The 18,215-nt window shown below is 44.7% G+C and overlaps 2 protein-coding genes across 4 annotated transcripts; one reads left to right on the plus strand and one right to left on the minus strand.

Moving 5' to 3' along the window:
• The first annotated feature begins 1,119 nt into the window (after positions 1 to 1,119).
• Positions 1,120 to 12,175, plus strand: emd (emerin). 3 transcript variants are annotated; one of them, XM_061259027.1, is made up of 10 exons: positions 1,128 to 1,379; positions 3,286 to 3,392; positions 3,780 to 3,878; positions 4,017 to 4,051; positions 4,555 to 4,580; positions 4,674 to 4,733; positions 5,381 to 5,440; positions 6,572 to 6,631; positions 8,182 to 8,238; positions 10,186 to 12,175. In XM_061259027.1, exons 2-10 carry the CDS (start codon positions 3,311 to 3,313, stop codon positions 10,397 to 10,399), a joined length of 693 nt encoding a protein of 230 aa, XP_061115011.1. In that variant the 5' UTR covers positions 1,128 to 1,379; positions 3,286 to 3,310; the 3' UTR covers positions 10,400 to 12,175. The 3 variants fall into 3 exon arrangements, with proteins under 3 accessions (XP_061115015.1, XP_061115011.1, XP_061115014.1); XM_061259030.1 differs by lacking the exon at positions 1,128 to 1,379 and adding an exon at positions 1,386 to 1,586; XM_061259031.1 differs by lacking the exon at positions 5,381 to 5,440 and having other exon boundaries at positions 1,120 to 1,379.
• Positions 12,176 to 12,510: 335 nt separating this feature from the next.
• Positions 12,511 to 17,394, minus strand: LOC133139458 (scavenger receptor cysteine-rich domain-containing group B protein-like). Its single transcript, XM_061259022.1, has 6 exons — positions 16,608 to 17,394; positions 15,898 to 15,924; positions 14,453 to 14,767; positions 13,783 to 14,098; positions 13,365 to 13,414; positions 12,511 to 13,190 (listed from the first exon to the last, which is right to left on the minus strand). The coding sequence occupies exons 1-5, from the start codon at positions 16,939 to 16,941 to the stop codon at positions 13,411 to 13,413; spliced, it is 996 nt and encodes a 331-aa protein (XP_061115006.1). The 5' UTR covers positions 16,942 to 17,394; the 3' UTR covers positions 12,511 to 13,190; positions 13,365 to 13,410.
• Between the last annotated feature and the right edge of the window lie 821 nt (positions 17,395 to 18,215).

An 18,215-nucleotide genomic window follows, 5' to 3' on the forward strand; every position in this document is an offset into this window, starting at 1 on the left:
ATGTTGTAGCAGAAAGTCACCTTTGGAAGCTGCATTGTACCCACTGGCATTTTTCTGATCAAAAATGTAAACTGGTTAATAAACACAGTTTATGTGGGAACTTCTACTACAAAGGGTTGAAAACACAGATTATGAACAGGCCATTTATTTGTTCCATAATTGGCATGACATGTTCCTATTTAAAGGGACTTGCAGAAATGTAATTCATGTATGGATCATTGTGGTAATATAATAAATATATTCTATAAACTACTTTATATTTCCAGCACAGGTTACACTACTATACACACACACACACACACACACACACACACACAGCATCCCCCTATTGGTAATGTGACAGAACAAATAAGCATGTTATAATCAATGTTCAATGGGTTCAGCACTGGGGGTGTGAGCACATGTTAGCTTAGTAGCCTACAACAGAAAGGGTGACAAAGACATTTCTATACTCTAGATCAGTGGTTCTCAAACTCGGTCCTGGAATTACCCCTGTGTATGCTGGATTTCTATCCAACCACAACAGCAATTCAAGATTTCTTTTTTAATTAGGTACTTTTCATGTTTAGAGGGATTACTTACCCTCTTAAACCACACTTTGTCAGATGGCTATGCATTCCATAAAGAATAACATTTCCATGTTCATATCGTGCTTATTGTGCTATATTGCAAACAATGCATACATTTAGCAGAAAAATAGTTGACATCTGGCTGCCAAAAGTAAGCATTTGGAGGATAGTGAAGAATTCAAAGGCAAAGCAGGTGATAAGGCGTTGATATCTTTAAAAAAAACACATTAAATTAAAGACATGTTCAACTACCAAATTATGAGCATATTAGTTAACCTCAGTCTTATCTGTTACATCTTCTGATGTAATTGTTTTCAAGCTGATGCAATAAGCACAATACGAACATGGTAAGTTGATTCTTCATGCCATTGCAAATTTCCAGCATATGGTAAATGGTTGGCATTTATCCAAAGCGCTGTACAATTGATTCTTCTCATTCACCCATACATATACTCGCATGCAAAGCACCAACCAGCTTGTCAGGAGCATTTGGGGGCTATGTTTCTTCGCTCAGGGACACTTCAACACACCCAGGGCGAAGCAGCTAACGCCCAGTTTCGCCGTTCGAAGCTAAATTTCATATGTTCTCAAAAAAAAAAAAGCAAAAGAAAAAAAAAGCTTTTTCCATATTCCGTGAACGCGAACAGGCAAAGTGTTTGCGTTCCAGCCACGCCCTGCGGTTTGTCTTTAGTCACGTGATTGATGTTAAACTAGAGAAGTAAGCGATCTTAAAATTATTTATACTAAATGACAGCTCCATAGTCAGAACTTCCTGCTCCCTCAACCGGAACATTTCTCTCCACTTGGAAGGTAAGAACGTTAGCTCTCTAGCTAACTTCCTTGCGTTCAGCTAGTAGCAGCCGGCTAACATTACCTACGAGACAGAAACGAAAGGGGTTGGTCCAAAATAGGGATTTGATCTGTTAAATGTAGTTTGCCAAGTAGCTGAACCGCCAAAACCATCGAGGCCCATTTTGAATACTTGGTAGCCTAGTCATTTCTACTCTTTGTCTAAAGGTAAGTGAAGTTAACGCATTCAATATATCATGTCAACGTATCTACAGCCATGATGCTAACGTTAGCTAGATTGACGTTATAGTTAATACTGCTAGCAAATACTAACCCGACGTTATTAATAAAAATACGTTAACATTTACGTTAACGTTAATAATATTAGCTACATAGCTAGACAAGTAGCTCCCATCATTAGCTAGCTACTGTACGTTTGGCTCCGAGTCGCTCCAAAACGTCTAGTCTAACGTTTTTGTGGAGATTTCATTGTGTTAACCGTCTAGCTAGTATCTAACGAGCCAACATAATGTAGCTACCCAAGTTAGAAATAGGCTAGCAGTGCCAACTAGCTAAAGCACTGTAATGCCTTGCAGATTTTAATGTTTATTACTAAAAGCTGGTTCGCTAGCACTAGAAAAGTTGGCTTGGTAGCACTAGGCTAGCTCGGTTAACTTTAGTGAGTCACCTTGTTGAACCTGTAAATCAGTGTATCTGGCTCAACAGGTAGAATCGGGTATGAGAAGATCATCTTGAGTTTGCTAGCTTTAGTTTTGCTAGTCTCCTTAAGATGTATCGACGAGTGTTTTATGGCTATGGAAAACGTGCACTCAATCTAAGTTGTTACCTAGCTAACGTGAAATTCGACGGCTAGCGAGCTAGTTTTTGTAACCGTGCTGATGAGATCCACGCCATTGACTACTTTATTGGCTAGGTTAGCTAACGTTAATTTAATTTTATGTCTTGGGATCAATGCGCCCTCCTTAGCTAGTAACGTGAACTGAATATGGACAGGGGCGTAGCTAGGAATTCCAGGCCCCTGTGGGCACCCACACGTTGCTTTCTTGTTCATATACACTGTGAGCACTTTATTAGGTATTTATTAGACGTATTCACACAAATAATGTGGGGTTTATCAATGTTTTCCGATTTCAGTTTTTCAGCAGGAGCCGAACTTCACGAGTCGTCTCGGAAATGAAAGCGCACGGTTGCAAAGCGTGTTTTGTGCGACTATTATTCCTTTAGTTCCTTATTTAGATTTATTAGCAAAATAATTGTAATAGGAAAATGTAATAATATAATTATTAATAATATAAAAAACCCAACAGGATTATTACGCAACATTAAAATGTATTTTTCTCTGCGGTAATCCTGATTAATGCTCAAGTGGACTTCAATATAAATCCCATAAAACACGTAAAAAAAGCTTGCTCTAAATAGACTGTCGTTTATATGGCTGGCCTCTCTTTATATTACATGTGGCCTACATTAGCTTATACCTAATCGAGATGCTCTTCTGCATACCACTGTTGTAATGTGTGGTTAAATAACGTTTGCGTTACTGCCACCTTCCTGTCAGTTTCGACCAGTCTGGCCCTTCTCTTCTCATTGATAACGCGTTTCTGCCCACAGAACTGCTGCTCACTGGATGTTTTTTGTTTTTTACACCATTCTTTGCCGACTATTGTGCATGAAAATCCCAAAAGATCAGCAGTTTCTGAGATACTAAGATAACACCCTGTCATTCCACGGTCAAAGTCTCTTGGATCACATTTCTTCCCCATTCTGACGTAAGGTCTGAAAAGCAGCTGAACCTCTCGACTCCCCCCTCCCCCAACTACAACGCCCCTGCATATGGATAACTGATTATGAGTTTAAATAACAGGAATTCTGCACTGATCTGCCTCTTTCCCTCTTCGTTATGTAGATCTGTGAATGCATAGCTAGCAACCATGGCAGCCCTGGGTAGCAAGTCGTCTCAAGAGATCAGCGAGTTACTGGACGAGTATGGAATTAAACACGGCCCTGTCGTGGGTGAGTCTGTGACCCCCATCTCACTGCACGTGTGTGTGTGTGTGTGTGTGTGTGTGCGCGTGTGCGCGTGTGTGTGTGCGCGCGTGTGTGCGCGTGTGTGTGTGCGCGTGTGTGTGTGCGCGTGTGTGTGCGCGTGTGTGTGTGCGCGTGTGTGTGCGCGTGTGTGTGTGCGCGTGTGTGTGCGCGTGTGTGTGCGCGTGTGTGTGTGCGCGTGTGTGTGCGCGCGTGTGTGTGCGCGTGTGTGTGCGCGTGTGTGTGCGCGCGTGGGCGCCGGCCAGGACCAGGAATGAAGATGAAGATTACTGATTTATGTTTTGCTTCTCCCGCTGTTAATGTATAGTGACAATGACATTGTTACTGAGTGCATTGGCTCTTTGTGCTGTGCAGATTCTACCCGCGGCCTTTATGAGAAGAAGCTGAAGGAAGCCATGGCTAAGGACACGCCAGTGAAGAAACCGTCTGATAGAACCTACTACAGAGAGGAGCGTGAGTCTGAGAGCGCTGCCCTGTGTGAAGGCCCTGGCCACATTTGTATATTCTAAACCAGAAACACTCACAATGTGCAATTCATTTTGTATACATGCAAATTTCCTTCTTTATTTTTCTTTTTTCTTTTTTTCTTAGAGACGGAAGTAACTTATGTCCATCGTCGTGTCCCAGTGAGTAGGGTTCCTGTCCCGTGTTCTGTCTGAAGGGGGGTTATTTGCAGTGCAACTCGTTAGTATTTGGACATTGGTACAATTTCTGTTCTTGTGGCTCTGTACTCCAGCAAATCAGATTTGAATTAAATATGAGGTTAATGTGCAGACTGTCACCTTTAGTTTGAGGGTATTTACATCCATATTGGGTGATCAATGTAAGAATTGCCACCTCCCCTCCCCCGATTTTATGGGACCGAAAGTAATTGGACAGTTGGCTTCTCGGCTGTTTATTATTAGTCTGTGTGTGTGTGTGTGTGTGTATATTTATTTATTTATTTATTTATTTATTTATTTCCTTAATGCAGGTATGAGCTTTCAGCATCTCGTCTTAATTATAGGACTTTTGATTGTCTCTTTTGAGCTACTTACGGACTGCACTGAATGTGTATGATGAAGTCACAACAGACTCTACAATGATATTGTCCCTGATGGCTGTATTTTATCTCGTTTTCATATTTTAGCTGAAAAGCGAGGCTTTGGTGGACAGGTACGTTTCCTCCTGCTATTGATTTGTATGCGGTGCACTACCGGCCGTGTGGTTGTATGATGTGCTAACGTCCTGCTGCTTTTCCTCCTGCAGCGGCAGGTCCTACACCAGCACGGCTGACTACCGGGAGCCGGAGGATGAAAGCTGGGATCAGTGAGTGCTGTCTGTGATCTGTGCTTTCACCTCACCACCTCTGTGTAACCGGCTCTACATTCATTTAATTCATCAATCCAGCAATTCCGCTGGACAATTCGGTTTCTCATCTCGCATGTTTTCCATTTCTGCTTGTTGTGGAAATTTCTGATTGCTGACCTCTCACAGGTATCAGGCCAAATTCCTGGTGACTGCAGGAGCTTCCTGGAGGAGTGGGATATCTATGTTATCTTATGTGAACTATAGACCATTTTTTCTGCTAAAATCAATGAGCCCCATGGCTGAAACTCACTTCCCCGTTTTAGGAACATAAACTGTAACACTGTACGTGCTTTGGTTGAGACTTTATGTGGATGTTCACCATTGGCGTACTTTGGTGAAACTGCACACAGATGAAGCCTTGTGAATGTCAGGGTGTAACCATGGCATTATATTTGGAAAGACATTGCTGTTGGGTTTTGTAAATGTTTCGCGCATAGAGCCTGACTTGCTGTGGGCTGGTTCAGAGGTTGGTTCCGTCTGCAGGGCGTAGCTGAGCTCATCGCCTCTGAAAGGGTAGATGGTACTCTGGGTAATTGAAGCATACCTTTAGTATAATAATCGGGTGAACTGCTCCTTTAACATTGCGCTGGTTTTCTTTGTGATAGAGGGAGGTCCTATACCAGCACCACCAAATACCGGGAGCCCGAGGATGAAAGCTGGGATCAGTGAGTGCTGTCTGTCTAATGCACTGCCAGTCAAAACCAAGAAACAAGAATATTTGAATGCTAAAGAAGTAAATGTATTGGGCTTAAACCGCACAAGGCAAATGAGCAATTCTATCTTTTGTAAATGGTTAATCGGATTTGGATGAAAATTCCCTCAAATTAAAGCTGACTGTCTGCACTTCGAACTCATCGTCATCGTTTCATTTCAAATTCCGAGTCTGCCAACATGAAGTCAAAACCACAAAACATTGTCACTGACTGCACTGCCGTGCATGTAGTTTAACTGCTTCTAGTTACTTATATTTTCTGCTAGTGTTAGGTGTGGTCATCAGCTATAATTCAACTTTAATGGCATGTAGTGCAATGCTTGTCTTTGCTGTATCCTTATCCTTGCCCTTGTGTTTATCCTTTAAAACTCTGTGCTAGAATACAGAAATAAAATAACTAAAAATGTCACTGTCCAATTAATTATGGTGCTCACTGTACATTATATAAAAATTCTGTGGTATAGGTAGGCTATAAAAACATAGGTAGGCTAAAAATAATTTCAGTGAGTAGATTAAAGACTCTTTGTATCCATCAAATTGTATTTCATTATCTTACATTATATAAACCTTTAAAGAAAGTAAAACGGTTAGGTGTACCCCCTGTTTTTACCCCTTGCCCAGGGTTTAGCTGCAGTGTGTCACAGCCAGTCGGCTTGCTAAGGAATGGTATGTCCTAGTTATTTCATTACGGTATGTAATCATAGGCCAGGGTCGAAGGTTGTACAAATTCAAAAAACGATTAATCTTGCTCTGGTAATATTTAATTGTATAACTCTCCCCTAGTTCTCAGTGAGAGTGTGCACAGCTTGACTTGATGGTTGTTTGTGAGTAACCATGGCATTATGTTGGAAGGGACATTGCGTTTGAGTTTGGACATTTGGGCATTTTCGGCACACTGAGGGCCACCAAAAGCATGGATGGGTTGAGCAATTCATTGCATCAGAGCTGCAGTGGGTGTCTTAACTCAAATCTCAGTAAAACAGTCTGAATGGGGGTGATGTTACTCTGGGTAATTGAATCATGCCATAATGACATTTTTGGGTGAACTACCCCTTTGACATTGCACTGGTTTTCTTTGTGCCAGGAGGAGGTCCTATACCAGCACCACCAAATACGGGGAGCCAGAAGTTGAAAGCTGGGATCGGTAAGTGCTGTCTGTATGATTGGTGCGCTACATCTGTTAACCCAGGGAAAGTGCTTGGTTCGACAAATCCAGAATTTCTGAATTAGTCTGAATGTCCGTCTAACCATCAAACTACATTACATTACAGGAATTTAGCAGACACTCTTATCCAGAGTGACGTACAGTAAAGTGCGCTGAGGACCCTAGAGGAAAGAACAGTCCTGAGTCTGAGAGTGATCACATAGATACAACTTGAACCCTTGAAGAGTACATCAACTTACCAACTAGCATACCACGGTCGGCAGCTAGAATGCCCTGTATGCTACACTAACTATAGATAAGTGCTATGATAATCTATGGCATATACAAGGCTAATCGTGGTGGTGAGGTAGGGAGTGAAAGGTGCAGCCTGAAGAGATGAGTCTTCAGTCTGCGTTTGAAAGTGGTCAGAGACTCTGCTGTTCTGACATCCACCAGGAGGTCATTCCACCACCGTGGGGCCAGGACAGACGGCAGTCGTGACTAAGAAGCACTACACCTCGAAATCAAAAGCCTGCACACGATGCATGTACACTATCGTTTGGCATACATAAGGCGGCTTTAATGATTTCAGTGTCCAGCGTTGCTGTGATATTTGCCTCTGGCATTGTTGTGGGATGGCCTGTAGCGTAGTGGTTAAGGTAAATGACTTGGACACTCAAGGTCGGTGGTTCTAATCCCGGTGTAGCCACAATAAGATCCGCACAGCCCTTGAGCAAGGCCCTTAACCCTGCATTGCTCCAGGGGAGGATTGTCTCCTGCTTAGTCTAATCAACTGTACATCGCTCTGGATAAGAGCGTCTGCCAAATGCCAATAATATATATATATATATAATGTAATCATTTTTGTATGTGCTTAGCTAATTTTAGGACTTCTAATTCAGGGTGCACAGCAAACTCGTTTTACACACTCTGTTTTTTACTGTTGCATACTTCCTGCTGCTTTATATCAGTACAGACACTTGCATGTTGACACAACTATTTCTGCAACTGGATTTCCCAGAGGCAGTTCTGGTTAAGTAGCATTCTCAAGAGAATAACATTTCAGTACCAACTGAAACTGAAATAACATGTTTTGCCCTGAGATCTGATGTTGCTGCTGCAAGGTTTATGCTTATGCATGTTTCAGAATTAGCCCCCACCCCCATTGTCTGTGGTAATTAGAAATATTTTCAATCGATGAGCTTTGCTTATTGTACAGCGAACAATGTTTTGGTAAAAAGTGTCACCTGTATATATTGAAAAAGCCTTGTTAATGAGAGAGGTCAGAGGAGAAGGGCCAGACTGGTCAAAGCTGACAGGAAGGTGAATAACACAGTTAACCACACATTACAACAGCGGTATGCGGTGGTGGTAAGAGCATCTTTGAACACCCACATGTCAAACCTCCAAATTGGATAGGCTACAGCAGCAGCAGACCAATAAAAAGTTTAAACAGATAAGTGTAATAAATACCCCAGAGTGCTCTGTGAGTGTACCTTAGTTTGATATTTGGGTGAACTGCCCCTTTACGCTGCTTTTCTTTCTTCCAGTGGGAGGTCCTATACCAGCACAAAGTCCCAGGAGCCGGAGGGTGAAGATGGCGATCGGTGAGTGCTCTGTCTTTTGTTGTAACTCAGCACGTGCAGTGAACACCATAATTCATTCATCAGATTCGGATGAAAACCCTCAAGTTAAAGCTGACAGTCATTGTCATTGTGTCCTTTCAAACTCAAAGTGCTAGAGTGCAGAACCAAAATAACAAAAAAAATGTGTCCCTGTCCAATGACTCATGTTGCTCACTGTAATTTGTCAATTAAAGCAGTTAATTCACCTGGTTTCTTGGGTCTGAATTGGTAGGCTGATGTTAAGGTGAAAACAAACACCAGCCACACCCTGCGGCTCTCCAGTACTAGCAGTGCGGGCCACTGAGTCCTGACCTCTCACTACAGAGATGTTCAGTGGGACGAAAATATATTTTACAGCTAGAGAACAGGCCATCAACGCTCGCCTTTTCTTACCCCTAAGTGTACCTGTTGCCTAGTTTGCCTAAAAGGGAAAGCACTTGGTGGGGCATAGCATAGCGTGGCTCAGTGCATTAGCTGGTGAATGGTGTAGTGTGGCACAGTGCATTAGCTGGTGAATGGTGTAGTGTGGCACAGTTGGTGAATGGTGTAGTGTGGCTCAGTGCATTAGCTGGTGAATGGTGTAGTGTGGCTCACATTAGCTGGTGAATGGTGTAGTGTGGCACAGCTGGTGAATGGTGTAGTGTGGCTCAGTGCATTAGCTGGTGAATGGTGTAGTGTAGCACAGCTGGTGAATGGTGTAGTGTGGCACAGTGCATTAGCTGGTGAATGGTGTAGTGTAGCACAGCTGGTGAATGGTGTAGTGTGGCTCAGTGCATTAGCTGGTGAATGGTGTAGTGTAGCACAGCTGGTGAATGGTGTAGTGTGGCACAGTGCATTAGCTGGTGAATGGTGTAGTGTGGCTCAGTGCATTAGCTGGTGAATGGTGTAGTGTGGCTCAGTGCATTAGCTGGTGAATGGTGTAGTGTAGCACAGTGCATTAGCTGGTGAATGGTGTAGTGTGGCTCAGTGCATTAGCTGGTGAATGGTGTAGAGTGGCTCAGTGCATTAGCTGGTGAATGGTGTAGTGTGGCTCAGTGCATTAGCTGGTGAATGGTGTAGAGTGGCTCAGTGCATTAGCTGGTGAATGGTGTAGAGTGGCTCAGTGCATTAGCTGGTGAATGGTGTAGTGTGGCTCAGTGCATTAGCTGGTGAATGGTGTAGTGTGGCTCAGTGCATTAGCTGGTGAATGGTGTAGCGTGGCTCACATTAGCTGGTGAATGGTGTAGTGTAGCACAGTGCATTAGCTGGTGAATGGTGTAGTGTGGCTCAGTGCATTAGCTGGTGAATGGTGTAGAGTGGCTCAGTGCATTAGCTGGTGAATGGTGTAGTGTAGCACAGTGCATTAGCTGGTGAATGGTGTAGTGTGGCTCAGTGCATTAGCTGGTGAATGGTGTAGAGTGGCTCAGTGCATTAGCTGGTGAATGGTGTAGTGTGGCTCAGTGCATTAGCTGGTGAATGGCGTAGCGTGGCTCACATTAGCTGGTGAATGGTGTAGTGTGGCTCAGTGCATTAGCTGGTGAATGGTGTAGAGTGGCTCAGTGCATTAGCTGGTGAATGGTGTAGTGTGGCTCAGTGCATTAGCTGGTGAATGGTGTAGTGTGGCTCAGTGCATTAGCTGGTGAATGGCGTAGCGTGGCTCACATTAGCTGGTGAATGGTGTAGTGTGGCTCAGTGCATTAGCTGGTGAATGGTGTAGTGTAGCTCAGTGCATTAGCTGGTGAATGGTGTAGTGTGGCACAGCTGGTGAATGTTGTAGTGTGGCACAGTGCATTAGCTGGTGAATGGTGTAGTGTAGCACAGTGCATTAGCTGGTGAATGGTGTAGTGTAGCACAGTGCATTAGCTGGTGAATGGTGTAGTGTAGCTCAGTGCATTAGCTGGTGAATGGTGTAGTGTGGCTCACATTAGCTGGTGAATGGTTTTCCCCCAGGCTGTATCAGGCAGAGACAGCCCACCGCTACACTTCCCGCTCCCAGCCGCCCGTGAGGTCCCCCAGCGCCCCCCTGAAGGACAGCTCCCAGCCCGGCCGTCTCATCCCGCTCTGGTTCCAGTTCCTGGTGTTCCTGGTGGTAGCAGCGTTCCTGTACTACGTTTTCACCAGCATGGAGGTCAACGATGGAAACCCCTTCAAACAAGTTGCATGATCTTTGATGCATTTTATTTTAAATGTTTTTTTGTTTTTTTATGGCATTCTTGTTTCTTTGATATTTTTAAATACAATTTTATACGCACCCCATTGCACCCAGTGTTTAGAATAGATCCTTTCCCAGTTTTTAACTGATGTAAGACGGTCAATCTGATTGCACAATGCCCATACAGGATTTTAGTCGGTGAACAGAAAAGTCATTATGAACTTTATTTAGATATTTAATGACATTGTTTAATGACATTTAATGACGTTGTATACAGTGCTGTATTGGGTGTTCACAGTGATGGATGTATACAGTGCTGTATTGGGTGTTCACAGTGATGGATGTATACAGTGCTGTATTGGGTGTTCACTGTGATGGATGTATACAGTGCTGTATTGGGTGTCCACAGTGATGGATGTATACAGTGCTGTATTGGGTGTTCACAGTGATGGATGTATACAGTGCTGTATTGGGTGTTCACAGTGATGGATGTATACAGTGCTGTATTGGGTGTTCACAGTGATGGATGTATACAGTGCTGTATTGGGTCTTCACAGTGATGGATGTATACAGTGCTGTATTGGGTGTTCACAGTGATGGATGTATACAGTGCTGTATTGGGTGTTCACCGTGCTGTTCTGGTGGTACTTTGGAATGCTGATTGTTAGCAGTTTTCTGCTATATATAACACCCGGCATTAGTGATCAGTAATCAGTCATATTTTCCCCTTAAAATTCATTCAGAAATGAATATTTACCAGTTCTTTAAAAAATTGTCTTCCGTTTCCCTTCGGTTTCTATAATCCAAAGGCTTTTTAAGTGTACGTGCTGTCCCGTCATAGACCTGGATCAGTTTCTATGAATGTAGAGTGGACCTGGGGCTCAGACACTGATCCAGGAACAGTGTTCAGTCTGGCCCCCGACAATCCCCCCGACCCCCTCCTCGGGCTTCTTAAGGTTGTGCCTTAGCCTTTCGGTTGTCATCTTAAAAACCGATGAACAGCCATTAACTGTGTTCTTAGTATGGTGTAGTTTATGTACGATGAGTGAGCATTATCTATGATTATATACTTTTATTTTGTATATTTGCCTGTTTGCCTATTTGTTTTTCCATGACTTGGGCACATGTTGTATTTAGAGAATCCTGTGATTCACCATCAGATTTACTCCATCTGAGTTCACAGCTATGTTTCTGATGTACTGCTTCGTGTCAGTTCCCATCCAGACTTGGGTATTTTAACCATTGAAGTGTCGATCTGTAATTTTTAATAAGAAAAAAACGTATTTGATACCTGCTGTCAGTGCTCCTAGTGGCTAATGGCACCACCAATCACCACAGATGTACACAAAATCTACCATAATTGAGAAATTATGGATAGACACTTTAAATACTTCAACCACTAAAATCCCTCTAGACCGACAATTTTAAAGCAACATCTATGTTCATCTACATTGTTTTCACATTTTCCCGGTGTCTACAATGTTCATATATTTCAAATGCACATGTGACCCTTGGTCTGCAACCTGTATTGCTTTACTTGTAGAAGGGAGAATAAATCCAGCTGGTTAAATTAGAGTTAAATTAGATAAATAAATTTATTGCCAAACTGCTCGCTACTCTGTAATGTTTTGTGCTGTTAATGTAACTTCTCTGAATGCTTTTCAGATGTATTCATGTTGATGCATTCTGAGATAATTCTGCATTTCCTTTTATAGAAAGGGGGGGTGGGATTTTGTAGTGGTAATTGTCATCTGAATTTTATCTGAATAAATTCTGATTGAAATTTTACTGCAAAGTTGAGGAAGCCTCTTCCTGAACTAAAGAGTCTAGGACCGGGTGTCCAATTTTATGAGAGATTGGGCTAAAACAACAGCCTGCATCCACGCCGGCCCTTTTCAGGTTAAGAATCGACGCCCCTGCTGCAGGACAAGGGCTCATTCCCCCCGCAACTGCAAGCTGACTCTTTACTTAATTACGCTTTCCACATTTTGAAAGATCATTTGCCCTCTTAAGCCACATTGTCCGAAATGGCTATGCATGCCAAAAGTTCCATATCACATTGTGCTGTATTCTGAACGGGTACATAGATAGGTATGAAGAAAAACGTAGGGATAAAATTGAGGTGAATTGTTACATTACATTAATGGCATTTGGCAGATGCTCTCATCCAGAGCGACGTACAACAAAGTGCATACCCATAACCAGGGATAAGTGCGCTGAAAGACCCTAGAGGGAAGTACAATTTCAACTGCTACCTGTACAACAAAGATAAGGACTAGGGCCTAATCAAACAAAATGGCTGCTTATGGGGAAAATGCAGATAGAGGAAAAGATGACAATTATTTGCCTGTTATAACACACTTTAATCAATTTAATATGTTCTTTTAAAAATACATCACAGGTAAGCAACGGATCTGCTAGCTGGCATTGTTAGACGCAAGTCGCATCCAATTGTATTAAATAAGCTTTGGTGGCGAACTAAATGGCATATTTATTTCATCGTTCAACAGTAACTGTTCGCTGCGTTTGCTGTTTCTAAACGCACGTCAGGTTGCAGACTCGTTGCGTACACAGTGATAATGTAATGATGGGAAGTGTAAATCACAAACGGGTCATTCAATGAAGACGTGACTATGCTACAGAATGATTTCTTGGATATAGTTTTCAGACAGTTTGCTTAAATATAATTAAACAGAGAGTTCACTGGAAGACAGTTGGTTTTGATTAAATGCAGGGAGGATATCAGACAGGCACCAGCACTTTGACATGGGAGGCATGTGGCCTTGGTGTCCTCAATCTCCACCTGGTGGAACAGAAGCATAAAGGATGGTGTGTTTGTTGGAAATATTCAAAGGTGCATTTCAGTATGAACCAGACTGTGTGCGCAAAGCGTAGACGTTTAAGTTCCGGTTCCAGCTGTGCATGCAAGAATGAAGTGTGATTTCTTAATTTCGGGGTCCTGTAAGGTTGTACTCACTGGTTTAGAAGGAAAGTGATTATGGAGATTTTTTTCTTCATTATTTTTACCTGAAAAATAAAATGCAGTCACCTCAGGACAGTCCTAATACTGATTTTGTGAGCGATATTGTCAAGCGACAATACAAACTTGCATACATTTAAATGGAAAGAGGGCCACCACCTTAAACTAATGAATAGCTGTTTTTGGTTCAGTGACAAATCAGATGCTACTTTTTCTTTGCTCTCTATATTTACGTTTAAACTGTCGACTGTTAAATGACTAACAAGCGGGAAGGAACGCATATACAAAGACAGACATGAACAGCGTTTTGAGAGGCAGAAGTAGTGGCCCCACGCATACACACACACCATTAATTTGTTGATTATACTGTGTAATGTTACTGGTGGAGCTCTTTCCTCAATAATGCAGCACGCACCCTGTGCACACCACTGAGGCGTCGTTGGAGTGGTCGCAGTTGTGCCTGCCGTAGCCCCGGCTGTTGCATTCGGTCAGGCTCCGCTCCGTCCCGTTGCAGGCCACGTCGTCCAGCCAGATCTGGCCCTCGCCCTGCCCGAAAGTGGCCCCGTGCGGTGCGAGGAGGGCGGCCCCGCAGCCCAGCTCCCGGCACACCACCCCGCCGTTCCTCAGGTCCCAGCCGTGGTCGCACACACTGCCCCACGTGCCGCCGTGGTGCACCTCCACGCGCCCGGAGCAGCGGCTGCTACCGCCAACCAAGCGCACCGGGGTCCGCCCTGCGGAGAGAACGCGCCTCAGCACCCTGGAGCCTCTCCAACACTCCCCTGGGCTCGCTCCCCACATAGCAGAAGATTCGATCTATCAAATGAATCTACAGAACTACTTAAATGTGCATTTTAAGTGTGAACTGTGATTGGATTGGCCAGAGTACAGGCAGGTACTGCACTCTGCTTGGTCAGAGAGTACAGGCAGGTACTGCACTCTGCTTGGTCAGAGAGTACAGGCAGGTACCGCACTCTGATTGGTCGGAGAGTACAGGCAGGTACCGCGCTCTGATTGGTCGGAGAGTAAAGGAGGGCACTGCACTCTGATTGGGCGGAGAGGAAAGGCAGCTGGACTCGGGCAGGTACCGGAGCAGATGGCGCTGGCGTCCTCCAGATGGTGGCAGTCGTGGAGCCCCATCTGGGCAGCGGAGCAGGACAGCAGCGAGGTCTCGTTGCCCAGGCAGCGGACGTGGTCCAGCAGGATCAGCCCCTGTCCCATCCCGAAGTGGTGGAAGCGGGGGGCCTGCCGAGGCCTGCCGCAGGCCAGCTCCTGACACACCACCTCCGCGTCGTGCAGGTCCCACTCGTGGTCGCACACCGTCCCCCACATGCCCGAATAGTACACCTCCACCCGCCCGGAGCACTCATCAGGGCCGTCGGCCAGGCGCACCCGAGGGCCCGCTGGGGAGCACAGAGACGGGGCAGTACAGCTTTGTGTCGTTGTACTGGGAACAAGCCCTGTATGATGATTCAACTACACCCGTGGGGTCATTTGTCCTCTGCATTGGACCCATCCTGGATACTTAGCCGTGGGCAGTCTCAGTGCAGCGCCTGGGCACCAACTCCAGTTCTGAGGGCAGTGGCCCTGGTCAAGAGCAATGGCAGGCACACACCTGAACTGACAGGCATGTCTTTTAAGTGTGGGAGGAAACTGAGTATCCACAGTAAATACAGTCCATTTACTGTTAATTTGCATTCATTGTGAATGTATGTGTGTAGGTATATATGTTTATGTGAACGTATGTGTGCCTTTACATGCACGGTTCATAATAAATGCAAAAGAGCAGCACATGGTAAATATTGGCCTTTTTCAACAGCTACACAAAGCACTTTACAGTTAATGCTGCTCATTCACCCATTCACACACACACACACACACACACACACACACACACACACACACACACACACACTCCCACACCAACTGCAAAATGCAGCCTACCCTGCTGTAAAATCGAGCTATGCCAGCTTGACCAGCTTGGAAATTGAGTTGGTCAAGCTGGTCATAAGCTGGTCTGGCTGGGTATGAGCTGGTTAACCAGCAATGAGCTGTTTCCAAACATAGCTTGAGCTGGTCAAACCATGTCCATCTGGGAGTGGGTCTGAACTCGTCATCCAGTTAAAGCATGTTAGGCTGGGAGCTGGTCTGAACCAGTGCTTTTTTTCCAGCACAAACCTCACATACAAGCACCACTGTCTTACAAGCACACTTGTCATAAGAACACACCTTAATCCCCATGTAGTACACATGTTTATAGCTATAAGCACAGCCTTAATCCCCGTGTAGTACACATGTTTATAGCTATAAGCACAGCCTTAATCCCCGTGTAGTACACATGTTTATAGCTATAAGCACAGCCTTAATCCCCGTGTAGTACACATGTTTATAGCTATAAGCACAGCCTTAACCCCCGTGTAGTACACATGTTTATAGCTATAAGCACAGCCTTAATCCCTGTGTAGTACACATGTCTATAGCTATAAACACAGCCTTAATCCCCATGTGGGGATTTTGTGGGCACTTGACTTACTGTAGGTGCCAGGTTCCTCTGCTGAATCTGAGATGCAGAAGAGACAGTGATCAGATGCATCATATAAAACAGCTATGAGATGAAACATGCAATGTTAAATGCACATGAATATACAAAATATATATTTTTGAAAATGTACCATGTAGCATTTGGTTCTATTTCATTATGTTTCTGTAGCATTTCAGTTATGCCACTGTTCCATTCTGTTCCATTACAGAGTTACAATTCTGCAGGGTTATGCTTCTGTAACATTACAGTTATATACTTCTATGGTTCTGGACTTTTACAGCTCTATAGAATTACGGATCTGTTTTGTTATGGTTCTAAAGTATTACCATTTTGTAATGTTATGATTCTAAAGTATTAGTGTTCTGTAATGTTATGGTTCTAAAGTATTACCATTTTGTAATGTTATGATTCTAAAGTATTAGTGTTCTGTAATGTTATGCTTCTAAAGTATTAACATTTTGTAATGTTATGGTTCTAAAGTATGAATGTTCTGTAATGTTATGATTCTAATGTATTAGTGTTCTGTAATGTTACGATTCTAATGTATTAGTGTTCTGTAATGTTATGATTCTAAAGTATTAACGTTCTGTAATGTTATGGTTCTGCCCCATTGTTGTTCTGTTGTGGCATGGATAATATTACGGTTTTATGGCCCTCCATCACCGGAGAACTGAATCCGGGAGAGAAAGAAAGCTCCTTACCTGAGCAGACAACACTTGCATCCTCGTAGTGGAAGCAGTTGTGTACACCAAGTCCTGTGTGACCACAGTTGAACAGGGATGTCTCTGAACCCATGCATGCTACATCATCCAAAGCGATTGGCCCCGTTCCCTGTCCGAAACTGGCCCATCGGGGGGCGAAGAGAGGGTACCCGCACCCCAACTCCCGGCACACCACGTGGGCATCACGCATGTCCCAGTAGTCATCGCACACGGTCCCCCACTGGCCCCCCCCGTGCACCTCTACTCTCCCCGCACAGCGGTTCGCTCCGCCCTCCAGCCGAACCGTGGCCCCCTCTGTGAAAAACACACACATTTTTCTGGTTTGTCACTTTCATTAACTGCACTGCAGTCCTTTGTGAGTTTGCTGTGATGGGTTCGAAGCCTTAAATCACAGGTGTCAAACTCCTGTCCCGAAGGGCTGCAGTGTCTGCTGGTTTGAAGGGTGTTCTCAAGACACCAGTGGTTCATTTAAGTCACTGATCGGCCAAAAAAAACACATTCCTCAACGTTTTCATTGGCAACTGATTGAAAGGAAACCACAAAAACCCACAGACACTGTGGCCACCTGGGAATTCAGTTTGACACCCCTGCTTTAAATTATTTCATGGGATTTATTTGCTCTCCTGTAAACACTTTTAAAACACTCCCTCAATGCAAACTCAGCAAATATTTTCTGAGTCAGCAAAACTGCGAACAGCAAAGACCCAGTAAGTGTGTACAGGCACTTCCTCAGTAAGTCTGGAGCAGTAGGGCCCGTAGACACTCAGTGAATGACCCGTATGGGAGCAGTAGGGCTCATAGACACTCAGTGAATGACCCGTATGGGAGCAGTAGGGCTCATAGACACTCAGTGAATGACCCGTATGGGAGCAGTAGGGCTCATAGACACTCAGTGAATGACCCGTATGGGAGCAGTAGGGCCCATATGGGAGCAGTAGGGCTCATAGACACTCAGTGAATGACCCGTTTGGGAGCAGTAGGGCCCATATTGGAGCAGTAGGGCCCGTAGACACTCAGTGAATGACCCGTTTGGGAGCAGTAGGGCCCGTAGACACTCAGTGAATGACCCGTACGGGAGCAGTAGGGCCCGTAGACACTCGGTGAATGACCCGTACGGGAGCAGTAGGACCCGTAGACACTCAGTGAATGACCCGTTTGGGAGCAGTAGGGCCCATATTGGAGCAGTAGGGCCCGTAGACACTCAGTGAATGACCCGTACGGGAGCAGTAGGACCCGTAGACACTCAGTGAATGACCCGTTTGGGAGCAGTAGGGCCCGTAGACACTCAGTGAATGACCCGTATGGGAGCAGTAGGACTCGTAGACGCTCAGTGAATGACCCGTACGGGAGCAGTAGGGCCCGTAGACACTCAGTGAATGACCCGTTTGGGAGCAGTAGGGCCTGTAGACACTCAGTGAATGACCCGTTTGGGAGCAGTAGGGCCCATATGGGAGCAGTAGGGCCTGTAGACACTCAGTGAATGACCCGTACGGGAGCAGTAGGGCCCGTAGACACTCAGTGAATGACCCGTACGGGAGCAGTAGGGCTCATAGACGCTCAGTGAATGACCCGTTTGGGAGCAGTAGG

Source organism: Conger conger, chromosome 10 (assembly GCF_963514075.1).
Source record: "Conger conger chromosome 10, fConCon1.1, whole genome shotgun sequence".
Classification (NCBI taxonomy): domain Eukaryota; kingdom Metazoa; phylum Chordata; class Actinopteri; order Anguilliformes; family Congridae; genus Conger; species Conger conger.